This window comes from Odocoileus virginianus, chromosome 22, assembly GCF_023699985.2.
Source record: "Odocoileus virginianus isolate 20LAN1187 ecotype Illinois chromosome 22, Ovbor_1.2, whole genome shotgun sequence".
Lineage (NCBI taxonomy): Eukaryota > Metazoa > Chordata > Mammalia > Artiodactyla > Cervidae > Odocoileus > Odocoileus virginianus.
Window position 1 is genome coordinate 24778292 of NC_069695.1, and position 16735 is coordinate 24795026.

The 16735-nt window shown below is 45.2% G+C and overlaps 1 protein-coding gene across 5 annotated transcripts in view; it reads right to left on the bottom strand.

Annotated features, from left to right (window-relative positions):
- The window catches only part of TMEM241 (transmembrane protein 241), a 119558-nt gene that overhangs the window by 40654 nt on the left and 62169 nt on the right, over positions 1 to 16735 (bottom strand). For all 5 annotated transcript variants that reach the window (XM_070452744.1, XM_070452741.1, XM_070452743.1 and 2 more), the window contains 2 exons: positions 12242 to 12311; positions 7058 to 7151 (listed from right to left, as the gene is read on the bottom strand). In XM_070452744.1, coding sequence (XP_070308845.1) covers positions 7058 to 7151; positions 12242 to 12311 — 164 coding nt within the window. The remainder of the gene's footprint in view (positions 1 to 7057; positions 7152 to 12241; positions 12312 to 16735) is intronic.

A 16735-nucleotide genomic window follows, 5' to 3' on the forward strand; every position in this document is an offset into this window, starting at 1 on the left:
ACAACCTTATCCAAAATAGCAAAATGTCCACTAACATCACTCACTTCCCTAGGAATTATTTTGACAAAAGGAAATGGAATTTAATTTCCCCCCCTAGTCCAAAACTGTATTTCCCCTCTCACATGTCCTCTGGGAAAACCTTGCTTATAAATGAGCAATTCCCAGATAACCAGCTTCTTGCTGACTGTTTCCATATAGTTCAACAAACAGAGAGCAGCTTCTGAACTTGCTATTTCATGCTCCCGTCGCCTCAGCGGTGATGTCATGGAAAGACATAGACATGTTATTATTGCCCAGTTAGAGACTGTAAAGGAAATTATGCTGCTGCCTCTAAGTTTCCATTTTCCATGAAAAATTTTTTCTCATAGCCCTAGCCACTTAGACTGTGAAAAAGAAAAAATGATTTAATTAGGAAACAGTCATAATTAGATTTTGTAAGCACATTCTTTCAACATAAAAATTACAGCTAAAAAGAAAAATTTTTTAAAAAAAGCTAAAGCTACATTGGGTTGAATCATTTCTTTTCATCAGACCATTCCAGAACACATCAAGGTGCTGAATAACAGCTTGAGGAAGAAAATAAAGAAATATGAAACTGCCACCCAGAAAGTAATCTGTTCAAATGAGATTTTAAATATGACAGGAAGAACGAGTGAGGAGTCTAAAGAAGCTGAGAAAATAGGAAGAAATGCAAATACCAAAGTGAGGGGAAGGGCTTCCTAGGTGGCATAATGGTTCAAGAATCTGCCTGCCAATGCAGGAGACACAGGAGACTCAGGTTCGATCCCTGGGTCGTGAAGGTCCCCTGGAGTAGGAAATGGCAACCCATTCCAGTATTCTTGCCTGGAGAATCCCAAGGACAGAGAAGCCTGGTGGGCAAAAGTCCATGGGGTCACAAAGAGTCAGACATGACTGAGCACACCATGCCAATAATAAATTGAGGGGTGTAACCTTCTCTTTGGGGATTACCTTTTACCACCCAGGAAGCAAGGAAAGACAGCAACAGGCGCTCCACACCCAACAGATGGTGATGAAGATGATGGGGAGGATGATGATGATAAAGAAAAAGAAGTAACTGTGCTTGTTTCAGCAGCACGTATACTAAACCAGAATCACACGGATGAGGATGAAACGCAAATTCACAAAGCTAATCTATATTTTTTGTAACTATCGGAGGTGAGGGATGTTAACTAAATATATCATGGTGATCATCTGTATATACAAATATCAAGTCAATATGTTGCACATCTTAAACTAATACTGTGCTATGTGACAGTTATATTTGTATGAAACTGGAAAAAAAAAGTAAGAGTTGTACAGAGTAGGAAATAGAAGACAGAGGAGAACTAACACTCTGTTCAGTATAGACTAGAACTAGAGAGAGCAAAGCGTGATGGAGGTCACAGCTGTACTTTCAGGATCTTTCTACAATCTGTGTGTGTGTGTGTGTGTGTGTGTGTGTGTGTGTGCATGCACGCATGCACAAACAAGCATGTATGCACCAGAAACTGAATCTACATCTATTCCAGAACATGAAGGATTTGTTTACTTGTCACTTTCTCAGAAGTTCAAGGTATGGCTTTATGTTAAGCTCTGAAACTTTCCTACAAATACATCAGAAAAAAAATTTGATGGAAAAAGATTATGTTATTTAGAAGTTTTGAAATCTGTGTGATTCCATTAAAAAAGACACTAGGCTGCTTCTTCTTTTTCTTTTTTGCAGTTCCACCAGGAACAGCAAGCGTTTCCCCCATGGTCTTGGGAGACATTTGAAAATTCCAAACACCATCACAGCATCTGTTGAGGACATTTTCACAAATTCATCCTGTACTTAAAACACGTTGAAACTCACTTAGCCAAGCTTCCTTCTCAGTTCAATATCTTGGCAATAGGTCAAGAGAAATGTCAACATGTCCACTGGAAAAAAGGAAGATGCCAGGTCATGCTCCCAAGACCTGGCCAAACAACCCGAGGAAGAGGAGGTCAAAACTCAGAGCAATTCCTATCCACTCAAGAGTTCTTCCTAAGGATAAATCAAAAGAAGGCTGCTACTTCCCAGCACAACCTTCTCAACTCTTTTAAGAGAAACTCCTAAATGGAAAACAGTTCAGGACTGCGGTCCTTTTACTACACAAGGACATGTTGTTATGGAGACAGCTCTGCAGGACCCCTTGGCAACCCCAGTGTATAATTAAGTCTGGTGGTCACGGAACAGCCAGAGGTGGTCTCCATGGAGACCAACAAACACACATTTTCACAGGCACAGCAACTGCTCTGAATCAATGACTCTTTATATAAGCAGAAAAACATTGTGAATGGTACATCAATTGCATCTTTTGTTAGGCAGTGTCTCATGAAATACACTGTGAGAGGGTCTATTCTCCTGAGCTTAGATCTCTGAGCAGAGTCTGGAGCACGCAGTTCCCAACTCAATTCACAATCTAGAACCAGCAAATACAAATGGAAAATACAGACTCAGGAAATCACTGGTTAATCTGGTGGAAGAATTAAACCAGGGGTCGACGGGGCCAAGGAGGGCCTGTCAGCTGCCCGACGCTCACTATTCCAGGGCTGTCTAAATATTATTCAACCCTCTCTGAAAGTAGACATTATTATATTTGTTTACAAATGAGAAAACAAAGTGCACACCTAGAAAGTATGGCCAAGTTAGGACTCAGACCCAGTTCATAAATTCAATCTTGGTCAGGGTTTAAGTGATTCTACACCATACTGTGTTTGCATAAACCACTCTGTGGTTTATCCTTACATACATTATCTCACAGGGGCTTCTCAGGTGGTACTAGTGGTAAATAACCTGCCTTCCAGTGCAGGAGATGCTGGAGACACAGGTTTGATCCCAGTGTTGGGAAGATCCCCTGGAGGAGAACATGGCAACCCACTCCAGTATTCTTGCCTGAAGAATCCCATGGACAGAGGAGCCTGCTGGGCTACAAATCCATGGGGTCACAAACAGCTGGACATGACTGAGCATGTATGCAACAACAACAAAAAACAATAACAAAGACTCTAAATAAGAACACAGATGAACAGTCTGGTATAATCTTTATACATATCTTATGGCCTTTATACATAATGTATGTATGGCCTTTATACATAATCTTCCCCAGGAGAAGATGGAATTTGATAATAGAGATGAAAGAAAGTCCGATGGCTACGTGGTTTTCTACTTTATTCTGATCAGTTCTATGAAAGACTTTTAAAATCTGGCACACGTTTTACTAAGTAGGCACTGACAATCAATGATATGGTTCCCAGCAGATCTTCATAATAGATAATCCTACAATTGGATATAGATGCCATCAGCATTTAGTCCCAAGTATGAGACATTCCCTGTCAGAATCATGTTTTTTAATTATCTCTCTATCTTCTGGTCCAGATAGATCCCTAGGTTTATGGACAAAAAAACTGAGGACTAAAGGGGTTCAATGCATCGTGATCAAAGTCAGTCTCTCCTCCCCTGAACTCCCGGGAATCCCAGGTTCTCTGCCACATGACTCAGAACAGCCTGTTTACCTTCCCATGGGCGCATGTGTGCTCAGCCATGTCTGACTCTTTGCAACCCCATGGACTGTAGCCCACCAGGTTCCTCTGTCCATGGGATTTCCCAGACAAGAATACTGGTTTGATTTCTCATTTCCTCCTACAGGGATCTTCCCAACCCAGGGATTGATCCTGCATCTACAGCATCTCCTGCACTGGCAGGCAGATTCTTTACCACTGAGCTACCTGGGAAGGCCTTTACCTTCAAGTAAAGCCCAGGGAAAAGGTTTTACATTTCCCTCTACACACACACTCCTTCCACTTCCCTTTGCAACTTATTTTCCAAATTTTCTCCTCATTCTCTAGCATCATGAAATCTCTGTATCAGGGTGTCTCCTTTTCTATTTTCAAGCTCGCCCAAGTCCCTCTTTTCCTACAAAAGAAGTTATCTTCATTAACTCTGCCCACCACCAGTCACAATCTTCTCTCCACACCTTAGGTATTGATGTTTATGATCCCCCCTGCCCACTCCCACTCCTGCCCTTTTCCTTAAACTGTTTCCTCAAAGCTTAGCAAAATGCCTGCTCTAGACTCTCAGTGTGATCACTTTGACCTTTGGGTAGCATTCTGCTTTACTCCTTACAATTCTCCTTCCCTGCTCTGAACTTCTCTGATTCCCTCTACCTTCCAGCTATGACTTTGCCTTCCTGCTCATTATTGGCCCCTGGCATCTAAGTTTCTCCCAGGCTAAGTCCTAAGATTCTGCTCTGCTCCCCCCAAATCCTTTCACTCTCTTAGTGAGCTCCTTGATGGATAGGTTTTCTTGATTTCAACTGCATCTTTCTACAGGCGAAGCCCAAATGGACAAATCCCTGAACACTCACCTACATTTCACCCCATGTTTCCAACACAAAAGAGCTCCATGCAGATGTTTTATCACTATACACATCTGTCTAAAATGTATATCACCAGCTTTCTCCTAAAGGATGTTCTTTCATAATCACCCCCATTTCTGTTTGTTAAGGCCACAGATCTCATTTGTCTCTAGCAAAAACCTTGGAGTCACTTGTCACCGTGCATATTCATCACTGGGCTTCTCCGGTGGCTCAGTGGCAAAGAATCCACCAGTCAATGCAGGAGATGCAGGTCCTATCCCTGGGTTGGGAAGATCCCCTAGAGAAGGAAATGGCACCCCTCTCTAGTATTCTCATCTGGGAAGTCCCATGGACATAGGAGCCTGGTGGGCTACAGTCAATGGGATCACAAACAGTTGGACACGACTTAGCGACTATACAATAACAAACAATATTCATCATTCCTTTGTCCAAGCTATCCCCAAAATCTGTTCTAAAATGATCTGAGTCTTTGTTAGCTAATTTTATCACATCACGTAGCAGCTAGAGGACAAATTGTGTAATTAAAATTTATTTTCCTTCTAATTGTAAGTCAGGCTTCCCAGGTGGCTGAGTGGTAAAGAATCCGTCTGACAATGCAGGAGATGCAGGACACTCAGGTTCCATCCCTGGATCGAGATCAAATTGTAAGTCAAGTTTGACCTTTCACCTTTCTTCCTGCCATCTCTACCTTGATTCACCTCTCTTCTAAATGCTTGGAAGTCATTTCCAATCTGTCTTAAGCACTGTCACCTTATTAATCTGCTTAAAACATTACCCTCAGGGGACCTCCCTGGTGGCCTAGGATTCCAGGGTTTCACTGCCAGGACTCAGGCTCAATCCCTGGTCAGGAAACTTGAGATCCCACAAGCCATAAGGTACAGGAAAAAAGAAAAAAATTACCCATGGTCAGTCTCTTTCAAAAGTTCACAATGCTCTCTATGGCTTGGCTTTTAGGGACTCCTATAATCTGACTCTTCTGTGCCCAATTTTCTCCTACTCCCCCGAAGTTCCTCCCAATCTAGTTAAATGTATTTCTTCCCATACATGCACACCAATGTTCAGTTCAGTGTTCAGTCGTATCCAACTCTTTGCAACCCCATGAACCACAGTACGCCAGGCTTCCCTATCCATCACCAACTGCCACAGTCTACCCAAACCCATGTCCATTGAGTTGGTGATACCATCCAACCATCTCATCCTCTGTTGTCCCCTTCTCCTCCTGCCCTCAATCTTTCCCAGCATCAGGGTCTTCTCAAATGAGTCACTGAAGCACTATTTACAATAACCAAGACATGGAAGCAACCTAAATGTCCACAGACAGAGGATGGATAAAGATGAGATACATATAAACAACAGAATAGTACACAGCCATAAAAAAGGGAAATAATGCCATTTGCAGCAACATGGACAGACCTAGAGACTGTCATACTAAGTGATATAAGTGATATAAGTCAGATGGAGAAAGACAAATATTATATGATATCACCTGTATGTGTAATCTAAAAAATAATACAGATGAATCTATATTTCCCAGTGGTCATGTATGGATGTGAGAGTTGGACTCTAAAGAAAGCTGAGCGCCAAAGAATTGATGCTTTTGAACTGCGGTGTTAGAGAAGACTCTTGAGAGACCCTTGGACTGTAAGGAGATCCAACCAGTCCATCCTAAAGGAGATCAGTCCTGGGTGTTCATTGGAAGGACTGATGCTGAAGCTGAAACTCCAATACTTTGGCCACTGATGTGAAGAGCTGACTCATTGGAAAAGACCCTGATGCTGGGAAAGATCGAGGGCAGGAGGAGAAGGGGATGACAGAGGATGAGATGGTTGGATGGCATCGCCGACTCGATGGACATGGGTTTGGGTGGACTCTGGGAGTTGGTGATGGACAGGTAGGCCTGGCATGCTGTGGTTCATGGGGTCACAAAGAGTCAGACACGACTGAGCGGCTGAACTGAACTGAACTGAACCGAATCTATATACAAAACAGACTCTCAGGCATAGAAAACATTATGATTACTGAGGGGGGAAAGGGGAGGGAAGGATAAACTGGAAGATTGGAATTGACACATACACATTACTATATACAAAATAGATAACTAGTGAGAACCTACTACATAGCAGGCACTGAGAACTCTACTCAATACTCTGTAATGACCTATATGGGAAAATAATCTAACAATGGGTGGATATATGTATAACTAACTCACTTTGCTATACACCAAAAACTAACACAAGTTGTAAATCAACCATGCGTGCATCCCTACTAAGTTGTGTGAGCCTTGTCTGAGTCTTTGCAACCCCATGGACTGTAGACTGCCAGGCTCCTCTGTCCATGGGATTCTCCAGGCAAGAATACTGGAGTGAGCTGCAATGTCCTCCTCCAGGGGATCTTCCTAACCCAGGGACCAAACTTGTGTCTACTGGCAGGATTCTTTACCATCTGAGCCACAGGGGAAGCCTAAAATTAGGCAGAAGCCCTTGGAAATTGTTACCCAAACAAGTGAAGGATGAGATTCAGGGTCAGTAACTAGAGATGAGTCCCTGAAGACCCAGCTGAAGCACACAGGCTCTGAGAAGACTGGACACGGGAGCTCCTGAGATGGGTTCCCCACCCTCCCCACCCTGAGATGGGTTCCCCACCCTCCCCCTCCCTCTTACCTTAGCAAAGAAAATCCAGGCTGCGCACTGCCCCGGGGCCATAAGGCCTTTTAGTTTCATGGTGCTGAACATGAGAAAGAACCCTAAAAATCCGCTGCAAGGAGAAAATAGATTTTTTTAAGTGAGACTTATCTTCCTGTAGCCAGTAGCTATTTCTGTGACATTTTTTAGTTACCTGTACAAACATTAGTCAACTTTTAGTTATTACAGCACCTCTATCTCACCTCTGTTTTCTAGTGATCTCTGGATAAAAACATCAAAAGTTAAAAAAAAAACAAAAACCATTAAGCTCTACTATGCCAAGGAGCTATGATGAGATCATTTCCCTGGAGGTGGGGAGTGGGTATAGAAATTTGGAAGATCTCTGGGTAAATCATGAAAGAAAAAAAATCTGGAGGACAGTATCTCCTGCTCCCTCCTATAATACTTCTGGAGCTTGGTCTTTGCCAAGGCAGTGCTTCAACTTTTTTTTTTTTTTCAAGCAGAACAAACTGTTAGGAAAAGACTTCCAAGAAAATACTCATCATATGATGTCAGAGGGTGTGGACTGGCCCCTACGTTCAAGGTAAGAACCAAGGGAACTCTGCTCAATGTTAACTGGCAGCCTAGATAGGAGGGATATTTGGGGGAGAATGGATAAATGTATGGCTGAGTCCCTTTGCTGTCCACCTGAAACAATTAGAATATTGTTAGTAAGCTATACTTCAATGTAAAACAAGAAGTTTAAACAAAAAAGAATCTAAAGGGGTTGTTGTTCAGTTGCTAAGTCGGACTGCAGCACCCCAGGCCTCCCTGTCCTTCACTATCTCTTGGAGTTTGCTCACACTCATGTCCATTGAGTTGATGATCCCAATCCAACCATCTCATCCTCTGTCATCCCCTTCTCCTCCCGCCTTCAATCTTTCCCAGCATCAGGGTCTTTTCTAATGAGTCGGCTCTTCACATCAGGTGGCCAAAGTATTACAGCTTCAGCTTCAGCATCAGACCTTTCAAATGAATATTCAGGGTTGATTTCCTTTAGGATCAACTGGTTTGATCTCCTTGCTGTCCAAGCGGAAGGCTGCGTAATAGAAGTCCCGCAAAACAAGGGGATCTACACAGAAGAGATGCATTGGGAATAATGCCTGAAAGAGCCCTCGCTTCCCAAGGGGACCTGAGGCTGGCCTCCCAGGGGTTTGGCCTCTATGTACCTCCTCCTTTGTACTTTCAGGGGTGTCGGGTGCCATCCTGCCATCTGACCTCTATTATGGGCTCTGGGGTGTGGCTCCCACCCAGCTCATGAGCCCTGAGAGGGAGGGGTCCCATCTTGGGCGTCTCTGTATTTCCCCAACAGACTCAAACAAGGTGCCTTGGTCTCAGCAGGCATTACGTAAGTGTCTTGACAGGTGTACTTAGAAGCGGGTTGAACTGATTAAACACACCTAAGGCCAGATTTCACAGAAATGCGCGCCTTCACTTCATTAGATTTGATGAGCTCACATTCTTGGGGCAGAACCAGAGACAGGGATTAGGTTTCCTCTGTGTGCAATCCAGCCTGTTTGGCCTAACAACCTGCAAAGTTTGCACAGGTCTGCGTCTGCAGACATGGGAGCCTGGCCCGCTCTGGATTAAGGCGTTGAGTCGCCCCCACAGGAGTCCCTGTGGGGAAGCAAGAGGCTGGGAATCCAGTGACCTGCGATTCTGTTCCTGGCTGTGCTCAACGACCCGTGTAACCTTGACCAAATCCCCATTTTTTTCCCCTTTTTTTTTCTTGCCCCAGGTTCAGTTCTGTGTTCTCAAAGTAGGGATAAGGATAGTCATTTCATCCCACCTGAAGGGAATCAGATCTTCAAAAGAGAAAGGCTCCCCAGCCCCAAGTCTCATTTTATTAGCAAGCAAACTAAGGCACAGACACAATTAGGGTCCAGGTTTCCTGGCTCTTCCAAAGCTCTCCACAGCCCTTCAGAACTCGCTGTGGAATGTGCTCTCCGCCGGAGAGATGGAGTGAGACGCTCTGGGTGCCTGTGACTGTGAGGCTGGCAGGGGTCAGTGAGGTGGCCGGCCCTCCAGGGTTCCCCTTGGTGGCATCCATGCCCCACAGCCCCAACATCACAGGTGCCTGGCTCTCACCCGCCATACCTCGGTCCACTCGGGGTTCCTCCTGTCCTCTCCTGAGGGCATGGTTCCCCTCAGCACAGACTCTAGAAGGACTGAGCTACCCCTGCTCTGTGACCAACAAACTCCTGAAAGTACCCATGAGTCCTTCCCATCACCTGACTTCCATGTCGGTTAATCGTTTCTAAATGATTCGTGGGTCCTGCCCTCATCCAGCTCTTCCACTTCCAGCTCGCCTACCTCTCAATGTGGAGGCAGGTCTTAAAAAGCACTGGGTGGACCCCAGGAGTGAGGAAGCCTAGGGCTCCCTGTTAATGGGGCCTCTGATCCCTCAGGCCTCCATGACCCCTCCTGAGCTCCCCCAGTACCTCTGAAGTGAAGTTGCTCAGTCATGTCTGACTCTTTGCGATCCCATGGACTGTAGCCTACTGGGCTCCTCCGTCCATGGGATTTTCCAGGCAAGAGTACTGGAGTGGGTTGCCATTTCCTTCTCCAGGGGATCTTCCCAACCCAGGAATCGAACCCGGGTCTCCCACATTGTAGGCAGATGCTTTACCATCTGAGCCACAAGGGAAGCCATTCAGTACCTCTGAAGGTGACAACTTGTAGTCTGAGATACAGTTATGGGGGAGCCATGAGAGGATGTGGGGAAAACTGAGACATTCCTTTTTTAAAATTTTACAATTTTTTAAACTTTTTGGCTGTGCTGGGTCTTTGTTGTTGCACACAGGCTTTCTCTAGTTGCAGCGAGTGGCAGGGGGTAGGGAGGCTACTCTACTTGCAGAGCATGGGCTAAAGGGCATACAGGCTTAGTTGCTCTGTGGCATGTGGAATCTTCCTGGACCAGGGATTGGACCCATGTGCCCTGCCTTGGCAGGTGGATTCTTAACCACTGGACCACCAGGGAGGTCCTGACACATTCTTAAAAGAGGGTAAGCTCTGTGTGCTGAAGCGAGAGGTAGAACGTAATGGAGAGTTAAACTAACTAAAGATTTCCAAATCTTTTAAATGAAAAAACCTGATTTTTCATGTTGGGTTATGAGACAGATTAAAAGGGACACAAATGGAGGCAGAAGATCACCCCACAAAGCCATTACCCATGGGCCGTGAACTCTGTTGCTCTGATCAAATTAACTAAGCCTGGTGCCCTCCCTCCGCACCCTGGTCACCCAATGCAGTCAAATAACCAGGCTCAAAGGGAAGCAAGCCCATGGACACTCACACCACAAATCCTAGCTAACAGGCAAGTGACAAGGCCTGACCAAAGAGACAGGAACAGAGAAGATGAATTCTGTCAGTGCTTTCCTGAAACTTCTCTGAGCATGATTTTTTTTTTTTCTTTTAATCATTCTGCGGCTCAAAGGCAGAAAAGTGTTAGCACTCAGTCGTGTCCGACTCTTTCGCGACCCCATGGACTGTAGCCCACCAGACACCTCTGTCCATGGGATTCTCCAGGCAAGAATACTGGAGTGGGGAGCCATTCCCTTTTCCAGGGGATCTTCCCCACCCAGGGATTGAAACTTGGTCTCCTGAAACTCCTGCATTGCAGGCAGATTCTTTACCATCTGAGCCACCAGGGAAGCCCCAAATGCAGGAGCATACTCTATAATATTGTGTGTGTGTGTGTGTGTGTGTGTGTGTGTGTGCTGACACACCCCCATCAGAAACAGCACCTAGCCTGCATATCAGTTTTTTGACTCTGTGAAGAATCACTGCTTCACAAGGCACAATCTCTTTTGTGTGGGAACAATTGATCTGGCTTTCATGCAGCAATTGCTCCTGGTCTGTTGACATTCTATTTACAGGTAATAATAATGTTCACCATTGCTGGACTGGGCAAGATGCTTAGAACTTTATGTACCTTATTTAATACACACAGTCACCCTGTATTGGTATGATCTTTCCATTTTACAGATGAGAAAACTAAACTAAAGTTTGAGAGAACTAGGATAACTTGCCCAAAGACACAAAGGAGCAAACAGTAAGGCTGGAATTCAACCCAAGTGTAATCTTTCAAATATATCAGAATCCATGTTTTTGAGACTTCCCTGGTGGTCCAGAGGCTAAGACTCTGCACTCCCAATGCAGGCAGCCTGGCTTTGCTCCCTGGTTAGGGAACTAGATTCCACATGCTGCAACTAAGACCCAGTGCTGCCAAATAAATACATAAAAATGTTTTAAAAAATAATGATAAAAAAAATAAAGAATCCATCCTTTGAGATTATCCACAGAAGCCTTTCCATTTCTCAGCACAAGAAAGTCAGGTGAAGTGGGGGTCATGCAGGAAAGAGGGTGGATAGGATGGGATGAACTTCTGGTTATCTGTGATGCTCAGACATTCAGTTGTGTCCAACTCTTTGCAACCCCATGGACTGCAGCCAACCCGGTTCTTTGGTCCATGGGATTCTCTAGGCCAGAATATTGGAGTGGGTTGCCATGCCCTCTTCCAGGGTATCTTCTTGATCCAAGGATTGAACCCGTGTCTCCTGCATTTCCTGCATTGGCAGGCGAATTCTTTATCAGTAGCACCATAAATGTATCCATCTAATTGGTCCACATCTCTGATACTTCCCAAAGCCAATATTAGGGATCACCTTGTGGTCTAGATAGCTCCTAGCTGTTGGTTTCAAAATCTAAGAGTCTTAGGGTTCAGTCAAGGTTTTTTGGAGGTCACCCCTTAGAAACAAGGCAGAAGCTGACAGGGTGTGAATCTGCACCCGAATCTTACCTTGAACTGAATCAGTTTCATCATTTTTACATACTGAAGTTCTGTTTAAGAACTGCTTGTCAGGGAGGAAAAAAGTGGGAGAATTCTCTCTCTCCTGCAATTCTGAAAACCACTGCTCTGGCTAAGAAAATTATTCAGGACAGGGGACCTTGCAGGTCCCAGGCCAGCTCTGAGCATCCAAGAATGTCCTTTAACAACCCCCTGATGGCTGAGGGGGAAACCTTCCTCATTGGTACTAGGCACCATTTTCTTCTGTGGCACATTCAGACAACGGGCAGTGAGCCTGGGCTTCACAAAGACACAGGTGGTAGGACAGAAACATGCAGATCCACAGTGTGAGGGGCTTTACGAGCCGGGATTACCTGGCACAGCAGCTGCCGTGGAATCCGTAGAAATACAGGAACGGAAAGTCCAGGACGCTGAGGAGATCACCTGGTGGAAACAGCAAGAGTGAGACGCAACGCCCGAAAGCCCCCTGCCCACCGCTGCCCAGAAACACACTGTATCAGCGAATTCACTCCAGCATTCGAGGGTCTCTATGTCATTAGCACTGTCTTAATATATTAAAAGTAGTATGACGTGCTGTGCTGTGCTAAGTCGCTTTAGTCGTGTCTGACTCTTTGCGACCCCTTGGACTGTAGCCCACCAGGCTCCTCTGTCCATGGGATTCAGGCAAGAATACAGGAGTGGGTTGCCATGCCCTCGCCCAGGGGATCTTCCCAACCCAGGCTTCGAACCTCCGTCTCTTGTGTCTCCTGCGCTGGCAGGCAGGTTCTTTACCACTAGGGCAACCTGGGAAGCCCAAGTATGATGACAGTTATCACGCATTTAGTGAGAGTCTGCCCTGAGCAGGACCCTGGGCTAGAAGCGTTCGTACATTGTTTTTTTCCCAATCCTTGTAACAATCTGTGAGGCTTTCTTATCCCCATTTCAACTGGAGCTCAGAGAAGTGAAGTGTCTCAGATTGCACAACTCTTGAACTCTGGAGCCAGAACACGGGCCCTGGTCACTCCAAACCCTAAGATTTTTACTCTTCACCAGGCAGCCACCTCTGCCTCAGGCAGAGTACAGGACAAAAAGAATCTCTCTCTCTTTTTTTTTTAAGATCTTTCTATTATTTTTTTTCTTATATCTAAAAAAGGATCATGAGTGCATGCCTCAAACATCTTTTCTCATTTTTGTGTTTTAATTACCACACAAAGAGAGCAGAGGCCAACGGCCATGCATACTCATTTTAGTTTAAGGTCCAAAGGGTACATTTATTTCTAGTGAAGTAAGTTCATTCTTTTAGTTCCACTTGGTGTAAGAGGAAAATCACACATATTGGCTGCTTCCCTCTCTGGAATTTGAACTTGGTCACAAACAAGAAGTCAGGAGATTAAAAAAGCAGAAAGCCTTCCAAAAATGTCCAGAGAAAAGGAATTAAGCATTTCCACGGCAGAGAGCCTAATCCTTCCAAATCTCGGATTTCTGAGATTCTGGAGGCGCCAGGCCTTCAAGACTCCCAGGCCTGGGTCTGTCTCTCAGTTCTGGATGGTCTGGAGCCAGAAAGGCTGATTTTTCTGAGCATTCACAGCACAGTAGAGGCAGTGGAACATTCTTCATCACTTTTTCTTTTTTTAATTTTTTAATTAGAGGATAATTGCTTTACAATTGCTGTATTGGTTTCTGCCATACACCAACATGAATCAGCCACAGGTATGCACATGTCCCCTCCCTCCTGAACCTCCTCCTACCTCCCACCCCATCCCACCTCTCTAGGTTGAGAGAAGAGTACCAGATTTGAGTTCCCAGTGAATTTCCACTGGCTGGTACTAATGAACCTATTTGCAAGACAGCAATGGAGAGGCAGACATAGAGAACAGACTTGTGGACAGGGGGTGGGTGAAGGAGAGGGTGGGATGAATTGAGAGAGTAGCATTGAGTCATATATATTACCATACGTAAAATTAGATCACTAAGCTTATTAATCAAGAGTTTCAGAACTAAAGACACAGGGCATGCTATACTTCCTCAGTCTTAAATGATCTCAAATGATTCCTTCACTATTCATTTGAAACTATCACAACATTGTTAATTGGCTATACCCCAATACAAAATGATTTTGGTGTTAAAAAAATTAAATTTTTTTAAAATGATCTCAAATGATTCCACCATCAACTGGGAAAGAAAGGTGTGAATTCCATTTCTCTGGAGGGTAGCTTTTTTTCTACCGTAACTATTGTGACTTTGTTTGGTTTGGTTGGTGCATGTGTACCTGTGTTTAAAGTGAGAGGGTCTTCAAGGATCTGGTTTTCTCACAGCCCAGCAAAAGGCTAAGAGTTTTGGTTCTCTTTATATTCAGCCTCACTGAACACCTCTATTGTCTACTCGAGACTTATTTGAGTGAGGGACTTTGTAACCAACATCAGGCCCAGACGTGTAAAGTGTATGAAGAGTTCCACTGCTTCTGAGGTCCCTTTCTTTCCAGAAGCGACAGCCAGGGTAACCTTGAGCATCTGGATCCTACTGGGTGGCCCCGACCCCCTTCCGGGAGGGTGGAAGGCTGTTCTCCAAGGCTTTGTTCTGTGTTAGCAGCTGTTGGTTCTTGGCTTTTTCCCAACCTCCCTTTTAGAGTAAGGGAGACTGCAGTGCAGTCTGTGTGATCAGGAGAACTAGGCAGAGAGGCATACATTAAATGCACGACCTCATGTTTCCTTGGGTGCTACTCCCTCATTCAGGGGAAGTGAACTGGGCTCCTTCCTGGTGCCTGGAACAGGGAGGTGGGGGCAAGGGGTGGTCTTGACAGCCCAGCCCAAGCTGTGGAGGGATCTGAAGGGCAGTAGAGTGGTCCTGAGTAGAGGGAGGAAGATAAAGCAAAAAAAATCACCATCCTAAGGGATTGACCAGTTACATGATAATCCTCACCCAAATCTGAAAAATTGATCACATAAATTATTGAGAGCAAGAGACAGCACGGCTGGCTCTTCTCTTTGAGCCAGTTCTAAAACCTTACACATTTGTCACGGAGTTGATCCCATGACGGTCTCTTCTAGAACCATCCCATTCTTGACTGCGACGATTCTATGATTATTCATCACTCGTATCCACTGTGTTAGGGCCATCTCTGACAAATAACAAGTGCTGGTGAACCAAGGGTATCCAGGAGACCTCAACACTCCTGCTTTCCCTACAGAGAATGTTCCAAACACTTCCCACTTGGCTCTGCTGGTCTTCAATCTCAAGTTTTATGTTAGTCGCTCAGTCATGTCCAACTCTTTGTGACCCCATGGACTGTAGCCCACCAGGCTCCTCTATCCATGGGAGTCTTCAGGAAAGAATACTGGAGTGGGTTGCCATTTCCTTCTCCAGGGGATCTTCCAGGGATGAAAGCTGGGCATCCTGCATTGCAGGCAGATTCTTTATGGTCTGAGCCGCCAGGGAAGCCCAATCAATCTCAAATCGATCCCCAATGCTTCCCGTCTGATGACTTTAGCTGGCCTCTTTTTTCACTTTAACAGAGAGGGTACACACCAGCTTTTCAACTGTGCTACAAAATTAGCCCTGATGATCTTGCAGTATGTGGCTGGCTGGACCCAATCACGTAAGAACTAAATCCAGGAGCCTAAAAATGGCGTGAAGAAGTGAAGTTGCTCAGTCGTGTCCGACTCTTTGCGACCCCATGGACTGTAGCCTACCAGGTTCTCCGTCCATGAGATTTTCCAGGCAAGAGTACGGAGTGGGTTGCCATTTCCTTCTCCAAAGACAACACTCCTGCACCGCTAGAGCAGAATGCCCACTTTAAGCACAAAGTAAGTGGTCCAAGCGTTGTAAACATATCTGGTGGTACCAACACGCAGCTTATACACCGAGGTCTGAGTTAAGCCTTCATTCTCATACTCCACGGTTAAAATTCTGCTGACTCTCTGAGGGAATGAATCCCATCTCTCTGAAGATAATGGAGCATGAAATTGCCACAGTGAAAAGTGTGGCAATGATCTTATTACATCCAAGAACAACTGATATTTGAACAGCAGGAAAATTTCCTCTCACCACATTTTAGTACTCAGAATCAGTGGGAAAGCAGAAGTCAGTTCCAAGATGTAGTGAGTAGTGTTGGCTTTATCTCAGTGCTAGCAATAGACACCAGGTGACAAGGTCATTTCTGGTCAGATTCCTGCAAGTCCTCCTGCCCTTCTGGTTCTATGAAATGTTCTCTCTTTAAAATGCCACCGGAGAGGGACCTCACACAAAGAGGAAATGCAACCTTTCAAACAAAGGAAGAATTTCTTTTCCCTACTCTTACCTAAAATAGTCCCAGGGAAAGCAAGGTTCCAAGATTCTTGGAGCTTCTGCATGAACTGTGACTTTGCAAGATTAGATGGAGACGTAGACCCCACTCACCAAGAAGGAAACCAAATGCCTAAAAGGGGAGAAGTATCAGGGTCTGCACCCAGGACACAGTGAACTGTCTACCCGGTCCCTACCTACCACCACGTCCCAGTGCAGCCCAAAGGTGGGTGTCAAAGCCACACCATCTGCATCACAGGAAAACTTATCTTTCTAGTTACTCAGGAATGAGTGAGAAGCGCAGCTCAGTCAAAAGCACTACTGAGAGACCATCACCCACCTAGGAGGGCAGCTAACATAAGACAGACAACACCAAAGGCTGGTGAAGACATGGAGTAACCGGAAGCCTCAGGCATTACTGTGCATGCTTCCATGCTAAGACAGTTCAGTCATGTCTGACTCTTTGGAACCCTATGGACTGTAGCCCACTAGGCTCCTCTGTCCTAGCGATTCTCCAAGCAAGAATACTGGAGAGGGTTTCCATGCCCCTCCTCCAGGGGATCTTCAATCCCACCCCAGGGATTGAA